At 53.4% G+C, this 11979-nt stretch overlaps 1 protein-coding gene across 2 annotated transcripts in view; it reads right to left on the bottom strand.

Moving 5' to 3' along the window:
• Positions 1-240: 240 nt before the first annotated feature.
• Positions 241-11979, bottom strand: part of LOC134039769 (disks large homolog 4) — a 25720-nt gene continuing 13981 nt past the window's right edge. The window contains exons 4-22 of one of the 2 annotated variants that reach the window (XM_062485819.1): positions 7644-7697; positions 7350-7400; positions 7102-7226; positions 4984-5153; positions 4661-4797; positions 4011-4155; positions 3667-3802; positions 3288-3444; positions 3061-3163; positions 2840-2954; positions 2514-2690; positions 2173-2215; positions 1974-2004; positions 1650-1697; positions 1304-1405; positions 1039-1211; positions 734-846; positions 553-644; positions 241-430 (exon numbers count right to left, since the gene is read on the bottom strand). In XM_062485819.1, coding sequence (XP_062341803.1) covers positions 324-430; positions 553-644; positions 734-846; positions 1039-1211; positions 1304-1405; positions 1650-1697; positions 1974-2004; positions 2173-2215; positions 2514-2690; positions 2840-2954; positions 3061-3163; positions 3288-3444; positions 3667-3802; positions 4011-4155; positions 4661-4797; positions 4984-5153; positions 7102-7226; positions 7350-7400; positions 7644-7697 — 2079 coding nt within the window. In that variant the 3' untranslated portion in view covers positions 241-323. The remainder of the gene's footprint in view (positions 431-552; positions 645-733; positions 847-1038; positions 1212-1303; positions 1406-1649; positions 1698-1973; positions 2005-2172; positions 2216-2513; positions 2691-2839; positions 2955-3060; positions 3164-3287; positions 3445-3666; positions 3803-4010; positions 4156-4660; positions 4798-4983; positions 5154-7101; positions 7227-7349; positions 7401-7643; positions 7698-11979) is intronic. The other variant, XM_062485820.1, reaches the window with a different exon arrangement.

The raw sequence follows: 11979 nt of genomic DNA, 5'->3' as shown, positions 1-11979 counted from the left end.
TCACCTTGTTTCTGTAACTCCCATTCCGACCCTCTGTGTGTTTCTTGTCGGTGTCTTTGTGTGTGTATGCGTGTCTGTCTCTCAGTGTCTCTCTGGGGTCTATCTGTCCATCTCATGAAGACAGTGCTGGCCGGACTGGAGGGCAGGCAGGCAGACAGTCTGAGGGGGCTGGGGAGGGGGGTTAGGGGAATGGGGGGGGGGGGGCAGGGATGGGGTGGGGTTGGGGATGGAGGGGGTGGGGACAGGGGTGGAGTGGTGGATTGGCAGGGGTAGGGGTAGAGGATGGTGTTGGCAGGGGTTCGGGGTGGGAAAGGAGGGCTGCCTCACAGCCTCTCCCTGGTGGGAATCCAGATATAAGGCCCCGATTGCTCCTCAATCACGGTCTTCACTTTATGGTAAACCTCTTCAAAGCTGTCCCCTTCCACCACAGCTGAGGGAGAGAAACAGAGCAGAGAGAAAAAGAGAGAGAGAGAATTACAGTGAGGTCATATGCAAACGATGAATTGTGTGTAATGTTAACTGTTCCATGACCTCCACAGCTGTGGGACTAACCTGAGAAGCACTCGATGAAGTCCTGCTCTAGTTTGAGAGCTCGGTCCATGCCCTTCCTGGCCTGCTCCTCCGTCAGTCGAGTGTTGATCTCTCTACAACAACAACAACACCACCCAGCCCCTCAGTCAGGGAGCTTTGACAGCTTCAGTCTGAATGCTGGGCGCTGGTTGCGTTTACTTACAGGACGTTCTCCAGGGACTTGGGCCGCACGAAGATGGCGATGGGGTGGAGCTGAGCAGCTTGTAGTCTGCGTACGGCATTAGCCGACACGTCCAGGATACAGTGTTTCCCCTGCTACTCACACACAAAGAGAGAGGGAGAGAGATAGAGAGGGAGAGAGGGGGAGAGAGAGAGGGAGAGAGAGAGGGAGAGAGAGAGAGAGGGGAGCTTTGATTCAGAGGGAGCGTTGTATTTATTCTATGTAACTGAGGCATTATTACTGTCAACAGACTGTAGAATGTAGAGTTGGAGGTCCTCCCGGCATACCTGTTCAGCGACCTCGCGGACGCTCTGGACGCTGGTTCCGTAGAGGTGGCTGTTGTACTGGCCCGCCTCGATGAACCGATGGCTCTGGATGTCCTTCTCCATCTGTTCCCGCGACGACACAAAGTGATAGTCCCGCCCATCCACCTCATACTCCCGCTTGGGCCGCGTGGTGTCTGCGGACCAATCAGACGAGTCGGTCGGGCTGTCAGCCAATCAGAGCGAGTGAAAAGTGCATGGGATCTTAGCCTGATTATTGGCTACTCACGTGGCACACAAGATCCAAACTTATCAGGGAACTCAGACAGCAGGTCGTCATTCACCCTGTCCTTTATGGGCCCCAGTATTATGATGGGTCTCGCATAGTGGACTACAGACACAGAGAGAGAGAGAGAGAGAGAGAGAGATAGAGAGAGGGAGAGAGAGAGGGAGAGAGGGAGAAAGAGAGATCGAGAGAGAGAGAGAGAGAGAGAGAGAGAGAGAGAGAGAGAGAGAGAGAGAGAGAGAGAGAGAGAGAGAGAGAGAGAGAGAGAGAGAGATAGAGATGTTAATACCAGTAACTATTAATATCACAGGAGGGAATCACATCCAATTATGAGGTTGCGTGTTCTCACCTTCCACTTGTGTGACTGTTTCATAGCTATGTGCCGAGTCATCTCTCCCTGAAAACAGAACAAACACACACCAGTCAGCAAGCTGCTCAGGCACACGCTGGTCACCACCGTGCAGGGGACAGACAGACGGACAGACGGGACATCGTAGCAGAAGCGTTTCCTCTCCCTCGGAAGACTGACGGCGATGTGGCATCTGCTCTCTGCAACAGGCGAACTGCCTCTCCTTCCGAGTCACCCCCTGTGGGTGGGACCACCACCCTGATGGGTTTGGGAGGGCCGTCACACAGCTTAGCATTCTCCCCTCCTCTCCCCGTCCTCACTCACCTTGAGAGCCCAGGCTGTCCCGACTGTGGTCCTGCAACACAGAGAAACACGCAGTTAAACACCAGGGGAGGCAGCAGAACAGAGTTCATTCAGAGAACAGCCAGAGAACATTCAGAGAACAGCCAGAGAACATTCAGAGAACATTCAGAGAATGTTCAGGAAACATTAAGAGAACCTCAGAGATCATTCCGGTCCTTACCCTCTCTTTGGTGTTCATGCGAGACCACTCTTTCCTTTCTACCCTGAGGGGGGGGGGGGGGGGGGGGGGCAGGAATGAACGGAAGCAGTAAACGGCAGAGAGAAGGAGAAGAGGGAAAAGAAAAGAGGAGAAGGAGTGAAAGCCTGAAAGCGTAAACGTTGCCATGGCGACAGCGCACCTGGTAGAGCCCACACTTCAGGACGAGGTGAAAGAGAAAAACAAACAGGATCAACCAATGGAAACACACAACCTCTAGACACACACACAAACCGCCCCACATACACACAGCCCTCCCACATACACACAGACCCCCCCCCCCACACCAAGAAGAGGTGTCTGACCTGCGTTTGCTGGGGATGAAGCCGACCTCCTCCACCTCGTTCTGGGGACTGACCCTCCGGGCCTGCCACCACTCCTCGTCCCCGCAGTCCAGCACGTGCAGCACGTCCCCGAACCTGAAGCCCACCGCCTGGCTCAGGAAGCCACAGTCGGCCGTCTTGTCGTAGTCGAACAGCGCCCTGAAACACACACACACACACACAAGGACGGACACACACACACACACACGTGAACACGGAAGCACACACACACACACACACGGGGTTAGCGTGTGGCCGGCCTCCGGGAGGTGGTGCTGTGGAGGTGCGGGGGCGGGGAGCCTCAGTACCGGATGTAGAAGCCTCTCTTGGGGTTGGACCTCAGGGTGGTCGTCCCAGAGCCCATGCTGCTGTTCATCAGCTGCTCCCGCAGGTCGTGGATCTTCGCCTCGAAACGGCTGTACTCTGCGCACACACACACACACACACGCACACACACACATGAGAACACACACCCTCCTGTTACATCTGTAGCATTAAGTGCACCGTGTGTGTGTGTTGGGTTACTTACCCTCAGGTCTGTACTGAGCGATGATGGTGACAGTCTGCCCTGCGTTCTTCAGGGCGGCTGCAGCCTGCTCGTGTGTGGCGATACGCAGGTCCACTCCGTTCACCTGACACACACACACGACCATGAGCCCCTGACCCAGACATGACTGCATGCGTGTGTGTGTACACATGTATACGTATGCCTGGGATTGTATGCGAGCGTGTGTGTATGTGTGTGTGTGCTCATACACTGAGGATCTGGTCGCCTTTGCGCAGCTCTCCGCTGAGGTCCGCGGGCCCCCCGGCCAGGATGAAGGAGATGAAGATGCCCTCTCCGTCCTCTCCTCCCACGATGTTGAAGCCCAGCCCTGTGGATCCCCGATGGATCAGCACTCTCCTAGGATCCCTGACGGGGGAGGAGGGAGGTGTGGGGGGAATGGAGGGATGAGGGCGGACGAGCGGATGAAAGGAAGTGGGAAATGTCGGGGCGAGGCCAGACATGGAGGGAGAGAGGGAGAACACAGAGTGCGTGAGCTTGGAGTCGGATCATGGGGGGGGGGGGGGGGTGTTGGAAAACGATTGCAAGTCTCCACGTTCGTTTGAAAACCTCCCAGCTAGCTTTGCTCACCTAGGAAGGTCTTCATCTCCCATCATGCCATGCAGGACGGGAGAGAAACGGCTTGGCGAGGTGGGAGTGAGGGCTTGTGGGTAATCCGAGCCCATGTAGGGGTGGCCGAGATCTGTGTCCATGTGAGGGGAGTACGCTGGGGGGATGTGAGGTGCACAGATGAATCACCTTACACACATGCACACAGAGCCCAACACAGAACAAATACACACACACACACACACACACACACACCTACAATGCACACAGGCAACACACACACACATACAAAACACACAGGCCACATGGTCATACACACACACACACACACACACACACACACACACAGGAGAGGGGAGACTTACTGCTGGTGAGGTCTGGAGGGTTGTAGGAGTTGGTCAGATACAGGTTGTTGGGCTTGGCAACCCTGAGGTAGACCACCTCTGCCGTGTTCTTCAATGCGCCCACAGCGTCCTCGTGCATCACGTCCTCCAGGCACACGCTGTTAACCTGAGCACAGCGAGACGCCCCCGTGAGCCTCACCAACACACACTCTGTTGTGTGGACGGCCATTACGCAATCATCCACACTCACTAGAATATTCTACATATATCTCTGTAGGAACATTGTTTTGATGTATTATGCAACAGGAGTGTGGTGTCATGGCTGACTTGGACATGACGCTCTGGAGCAGACACCATTTGGCAAAGACACCTGCACCATTTTGTGTTACCTGCAGTTCCATGTCTGTCCAGAGGGTGGCAGTAATGCTACACGACCCACACAGTTTGACGGTCGAGTCTGAAGATCTCTCCCTTCCCACACTTGTATTACCATATTAATGAAAGTAATCTCTGGCTGTGAAAATTACAGCTGTAATTCATCTTGGTCCTTAATGCACCTAAGCTGCTGAATTTGACAAGATGTGTTGGCATGCCGACTCTATGTGTCAGACAGCCAGTCTGCCAATGCGTGTTGGTGTATGTGTGAGTGTGTATGTGTGTGTGTGACTGACCGCCAGTATCTTATCCCCGATCTGCAGTCGGCAGTCCTTGTGAGCGGCCCCTCCCTCGATGATCTTGGTGACATAGATGCTGTTGTCTCCAGGTATGTGCTGGTTCCCCACCCCTCCAGCAATACTGAACCCTAAACCTGTTGGACAGGGAGGGGAGGAGGGGGCAGAGATGAAGAGAGCAGGAGGGGAAATGTTTCCGAAGCAAACTAATGACAGACATTAAGCTGTGTGCACAGGACACACTCGTACTTGCGCGCCCGTGCACACAAACAAACGTGCGAGTGCGTTGACACACTATCTCGCACGCACCCACGCGCACACACCTTTAGGCCCTTTGATGAGCTTGATCTCGGTGACTTTCTCGGCGGCAGGTTTCCTCCGAAGGACGTAGAGGCGGACAATGGCGCCCGCCTCTTTCAGTGCCTCCACGGCCAGGCTGTGTGTCACCTCGCGCACGTCAACATCGTTCACAAACAGGATGCTGTCGTTCACACTGAGGGAGGAAAGAATAATAGGGGAAAGAGAGAGAGGGAGGGAGGGAGGAGGGGAGAGGGATGAATCTGTTATTCGTGGTGACATCTGAGATAACAGGCTTTAAAACAGCGTGAGCCCCTCCTCTCCTCTTCTCTTTCTCTCATTGTGTTGAGACGCCCCTGTGTGCCTCGCTAAGGCTAGTCACTCTGCCCCCCCCCCCCCCCCTCTGTCTGCTGACACGATAGCAGGCCTGGTTAGACAGCCTGTCAGGTTACCAGGGAGGAGAGGAGGAAGAGAAGAGGAGAGCAGAGGAGAGAGTGGAGGAGAGAGCAGAGTGAGGAGAGCAGAGGTGGAGGAGAGCAGGTGGAGGAGAGCAGAGTGGAGGAGAGCAGAGGTGGAGGAGGAGAAGAGAGTGGAGGAGAGCAGAGTGGAGGAGAGCAGAGTGGAGGAGAGCAGAGTGGAGGAGAGCAGAGTGGAGAGCAGAGTGGAGGAGAGCAGAGGAGGAGAGCAGAGTGGAGGAGAGCAGAGTGGAGGAGAGCAGAGTGGAGGAGAGCAGAGTGGAGGAGAGCAGAGTGGAGGAGAGCAGAGGTGGAGGAGAGCAGAGTGGAGGAGAGCAGAGTGGAGGAGAGCAGAGTGGAGGAGAGCAGAGTGGAGGAGCAGAGTGGAGGAGAGCAGGTGGAGTGAGAGGCAGAGTGAGAGGAGACTAGAGAAGGAGAGGTGAGCAGAGGAGACAGTCACAGTCAGCCTCATGATACTGCGCATGTTCTATCAATCTCCCCCCCCCCCACGCCCCGTATGCAGATCTGCAGCACACAGGCATGTTCAAGAGCAAGAATGTGAGTCCCTCATTTCAAAGCCTTCGGCTCTCATACATATTCACACCGTGACATTTTCAGGACCTTGTCCACTACTTCACACACGCTCTTAAGGCTACAGTAGATTGTGACGGCCTGTCTTGCATAATCATCTTCATGAAAGCACTGCTCGTCAGACGCATTCCGCTTGATTCTGGGACACCATTCATATTTGTTCCTTTTTTACAGCGCTGCGGCTAACAGTGCAAGATGAGCTGCTCCGTGGGGCCATCAAGGCTGCAGGAGGCAGGGAAGCCACCATCAAAGTCAATCCAAACCGTTAAACGTTGAAAGTGCGATTGAGGTACCCTTGAGGAGGAGAAGGAGTACGAGTGTGGGGCCATCCAGACAGGGTAGGAGGGGGTGTGGGACGGAGGTTCTGTCTCTTTGTGACCCTCAGGCTCGGCAGTGAAATGTTTCTGTCTGGCCGAGGGAGTGAGAGGAGGACGGGGAGGGATGGAGAGAGGGAGTGGGAGATGGGACGGAGGAAGAGAGGGATGAAGCGAATGAGAAAGGGACACATAGTGCAGGAGGGATAGAGAACAGGAGAGAGAGAGAGAGGGGGATGGAGAGAAAAAAGGAGAGAGAGAGAGAGCGAGCCGTGCAGCAGATCCTCCCTCCCTGAGCCCCAGCTGGCCCACACAAGGACATCACTAGTCTAGCCCAGGGATGTTGATCTGCTTAGATGTGTGTGCATGCATGGCTCTGTACATAAAGGATCTGGCCTGTGTACACACACGTGTAATTATCAGAGCAGCAGCAATGGGACTGACAACATGATGGTTTTGTAATGTTGCGAGTGTATGGGTGTGTATAGGTGTGTGTGTATAGGTGTGTGTGCTTGTATGTGTGTGTATAGGTGTATGTGTGTGTATAGGTGTGTGTGTGTGTATAGGTATGTATGGGGTCAGATGGCTGAGCGGTTAGGGAATCGAGCTATTAATCAGAAGGTTGCCAGTTTGATTTAGCCGTGCCAAATGACGTTGTGTCCTTGGGCAAGGCACTTCACCCTACTTGCCAGGAAATGTCCCTGTACTTACTGTAAGTCGCTCTGGATAAGAGCATCTGCTAAATGACAAAATGTAAATGTAATACAGGTGTGTGTGTGTGTACCTTAGCCGTCCGTCCTGTGCAGCTGCTCCCCCAGGGATGATCTTGGTGATGAAGATACTGGGGTCGTCTCCTACATGGGGGTTGTCAGTTCCCCCTGCTATGCTGAAGCCCAAGCCTGAGTTTCCCTACACACACACACACACACACACACACACACACACACACACACACAAACACACATATATATATATTATAGTAAATGTTTTGGTGGTCACATGTTGGTGATGTGCTGAAGCTTGAGCACTCACCCTCTCCAGAGTAATCTCCTCATACTCGATCTCCCCTTCGGTTCCATTTACCTGAGAGCAGAGCAGAGCAGACTGTCACACACTCTGCCCAGCACCGCGAGCACACACGGGACTACGGCAATGCAGCGGTCAAAACAGTCCTCAGCAAGTGGGAAATGTCTCTGTGTGTGTCTTGACGTGAGTGTGTGTGTATGTGTGTCTTTGTGTGAGTGTTTGTATGTAGGTCTTTATGTGTGGAATGATACTAGTTCAGGAATGAACACAAGTAAAACAGCAACAGTGTTTGGTGCTTACATAAGGAGAGCCATCCAGTGTGTCAGTGTTCACCACCACCGGAGGAGAATTTCCCTGCAAGAGCAGAAGAGGCAGAAGTGAGGGAAGGAAGGAGTCTCACAATCACATTTACCGCCAGGCCTACACACCCACCCACACACACACACACCCACAAACACACACATAATCCTCAAGGCCGGTAGATGTAATATTATTTCCAGTCCCGCTGCTGCAACTGCTGTGAAGGAAGATAATGTGGGTGTGAATGTTGAGGATGGGGAGGGCTGAAGCTGCCTCGTCTGCCAGGCCGGGAGTCCCAGCTGGCAGCCGCGACCATCTCACACCCTCATCACGAGAGCCAGCAACACTCTGCACCTCCCTCTCTCCTCTGACGGACTGTGGAGCCACCTGGAACGCCCGCCCCGCCCTGCAGGACGTCCTCACCGGACGCACGCTTTACATCACGTCAAGATAAGAATAATAAGACTTTATTTATGTAGCACATGTCATACAAGAATTGCAGCTCAAGGTGCTTTACATAAAATAGATAAAAACAATAATACAAGTACTAAAAGTAATAAAACCCTTCTGAACGCAGGCCGCGGTCTTTGCGGTATCTCGAGCCACAGTCTTCGTGGTTCCCCGATATAAATAAAAATGGAACTCAACAAAACGCGAGCCGCAGTCTTTGCGATGACCTCCAGGGCGGTGTGCTTCAGCTCACCTTTAACCACAGGGAGTCCAACCTTTGACCTTAGCGGTCAAGCTATTTCCAGCTTCCTGTTTAGAGAGGCGTGACAAGCCAGGCTGAGACAGCCAGACCACAGGACGTTCACACGGCCTCCATATGCTCCTCCCACCAGCCCCAGCTCCCAGACACACTGACAGCCCTCCTGGACGTGGTGTCAGCACACACACACACACACACACAGAGAGGAGTCCTGGAAGCGAGCGTCGGACGGTGCAGAGGGGCAGAGACACCCCGGTCGCCCTGGGTGACATTGTGCCACTGTCACCGTTAGCTACCGTCGGAGGAGTTCTCACCGAGTGTTCCACAGAGCCGCCCGACGTGAGGTGCATCCCTGACGACCTGCACACACACGCGCGCCGCGCACACACCTACACGAACAAATGCACCCTTGAACGCGCACACTCTCGCACCCACGGATGCACGCGCTTGACACAAACGCGCACGCACGCGGCCAGCGAAATGTGAGAAGAGCAGACACCTCAGCGCTCCACATCTCATTAATTAGGAACATGCTGTTACATAGGCTGACAGGACAACAAGTCAATGACAGGATAGGACGGGCCCCCTTAGCACTGCAGGCACGGCAGACCCTCACCTAGTGTCACGCACCATCGGACACGGCCAAGCCTTCCCTCGGAGTTAGAACACACCCCGGCCTCCAGGACTCTGTGGCGTCTCGAGCATTACTGTACGCTTCAGTCTCCTGTCTGTCTGGGTCCACATCTGTCCGTCCAGATGTGGACCCAGACACCACTCATGTGTTTGTCGTCGACCATTCGGCTGTTGCCCAGAAATGGAACAACACCCTCTCCCACTCAGACAGTCTGGGTTGAGGAGTAAAAGCTTCCAGTTTTAAGACCCAAGTCGGGTTCAGCTGTCTTGTTAGCTCTCTCTCTCTTTCTCTCTCTCTCTCTCCTCTCTCTCTCTCTCTCTCTCTCTCTCTCTCTCTCTCTCTCTCTCTCTCTCTCTCCTCTCTCTCCCTCTCTCTGTGTGTGTGTCTGTCTCTCTCTCTCACTCTCTCTCCTGGGGCTGGTTATCTTTTCAAATGTACACCAATCCATTTTTCTTTGCATCTGGCTGCTGTTGGAGAAGGGCTTTGCACCACTGTCTCTTCCTTCAAGGAGACTCTGCAGTGTCTCTCTCTCTGTCTTTCTGTCTCTCTGCAGTGTCTCTCTCTCTGCTCTGGAAACCATTTCCCCTCGTTAGTTTCTCCCTCCCTGATTAGCATGAGGAAAACGCTGTGCATCCAAAGTGCTTACAGGGCAGCAAACCACGGCAGAGCCATGAAATCAGCCTTCTGACCTTGACTCAGCGGACAGCTCTCACTCTCTCCCTGACACACACGCACGCATGTGTGCACCGGCACATGTACACAACCACACACAGGTCCTTGTTCTTCATCCTGCTCTGCTCATCAGCCAATGGCGTCTCTCCTTTCCCATGCCCATTCTGTCCATAACATTCCCACCAAAAATCCACTATGGATAGAATCAAGGCATAGCACATCATTATCCTTAAACTACATTTATATTTACATTTAGTCATTTAGCAAACGCTCTTATCCAGAGCGACTTACAGTAAGTACAGGGACATTCCCCCCGAGGCAAGTAGGGTGAAGTGCCTTGCCCAAGGACACACAACGTCATTTGGCACGGCCGTGAATCGAACTGGCAACCTTCTGAATACTAGCCTGATTCCCTAACCGCTCAGCCATCTGACCTCCATAATATCTAGATTCGTCCTCTGAAGACTGGCCATTCGGACACATTTGAAGCTGTGATGTCACAAGCCACGCTGAGGAGTGCTTACGTTACAGCGAGGTGAACTGCGGGACAAAGGTCATCTTTTCATCTCTCCGACTCACCTCCCCCCCCCCCCCCCTCTCCACCCCCCTCCTTCTCACAGTGGCTTCCACAGCTCTGCGCGAGGCTGCCAACCATCTTTCCCACTCAGTCCCTGGTCCATGGCCATCCGCTGCCATGGTTACAATATAGCATCAGCTGCTGGGACCGCGGAGAGGGAAGACTGTCGCCATGGTAACCTGGATTCCCGTTCCTATGGTGTAAAGCCCTCGCGATGCACGGTCGGCCGACATCACAGCCAGAGCAAACAATAGGGGGGCGGAAATAATTTCCACTACTTCTGTTACGTAATCCACTCTCAATGCAGTCGGTCCTGGATTTAAATTGACTTCATTCTATTCACCCACAGAAACACAGTCATTCCCTCTCGTCAATCTATTCTATGCTGTTATACTGTACGTCCATCCATGTTGGGCGAACCATTCATAAAGATGTAAATATGTCTACATATACTCTTGTGATTTCTGCAATTTTCTTTTATGCAGGGGCTGAAATCGCAAAGAAACTGAATCTGAATCTGTGGACGTGCCGAGGCCTGAGGAGGGATGTCTTTTCACCTGGACTACTTGGACCTTGTGAACATCTGTCCCAGCGGAGACCTGACTTTCTATCTGCAGCACCCCTCCTATCCTACCCCATCCCACCCCCCCCACCTCCCCCCCTCCCGGCCTGAACAGACTCATTAATGCAGCTCGTTAGGCTCCTAATTCAATGCTGTCAAAAAGAAAAAGAGAGGGAGAGAGAGAGCGGGAAAATTAAAGTCCGAGAGCGAGAGAGAGCAGAAAGAGAGAAGACGGCGGAACGAAAATAACCTGGAACACTCATATCTCACGGCAGACAGATACACTGGCGACATATTGTAGTGTAGGTGTTCTAAAGCCTCTCTCTAATCTGGGCTCCAGGGTCAGAACCACAGCAGCCTTCACATTCCCTGGCAGTCAAGACCTTTGAAACCTGCCTCACTGGGTGAACCACACACAAACTCCACACATCCTGTCAAATCCAACCAAGAACTCCAAAAGATTATTATGCTTTGATCCGGTCAACATGAACCCTCCACAAATGTATAATGGTTACAGTAGAATAGCTATCACTGTGACTCAAAGGTTTAGATACACAAAACAGGCTCTTCTTCCACCTGGAGGTCGAGGCACCAGCACTGCTGCCCTCCCTGCAGCTTGTGTCACCTGGTGTTAGTCCAGGAGAACAAGGAGCACATCAGGCCTCCAACTAGACCCAACACTACTGCACACGGCGTCAGAATCATCCTTATCTTCATCCTTCATTTTTGGATAGAAATCACCTCTCCACTCCGCACTTCCACCTCCTCCATCCATCCCCCCCACCTCATCCCTGCCAACCCGCCGGCCAGTCAGAGCAGGAACTTGATGATAGGGAGGTTTAGCGTTCCCCACCCCCACCTTGAATTCACACCCCTCCCACTCGACTCTGCTATCTGCTGCCTCGTCCTCCCAGCAGCCTCCCCGGCTGCCTGTGAGGCAAACAGGCATGCCAGCTCTCCTCCTGCCTCTGCCCGTCCTCACCCAGAGCCCAGCCCAGCTCTCCTCCTGCCTCTGCCCGTCCTCACCCAGAGCACACATCGCACACAGTCAAATACGACTTCACAGAACACTTTCGCTAACGTGATAACTGGTTAATGGGATAACTGGTTATCACGACCCAAGGCCCAATCCTTCGGAGGGTCGACAAGACAGTAAAAGTAAGAAGAGGAGGAAGGAAAGCG

Source organism: Osmerus eperlanus, chromosome 19 (assembly GCF_963692335.1).
Source record: "Osmerus eperlanus chromosome 19, fOsmEpe2.1, whole genome shotgun sequence".
Lineage (NCBI taxonomy): Eukaryota > Metazoa > Chordata > Actinopteri > Osmeriformes > Osmeridae > Osmerus > Osmerus eperlanus.
This window is presented reverse-complemented; position numbering and strand designations above follow the sequence as displayed.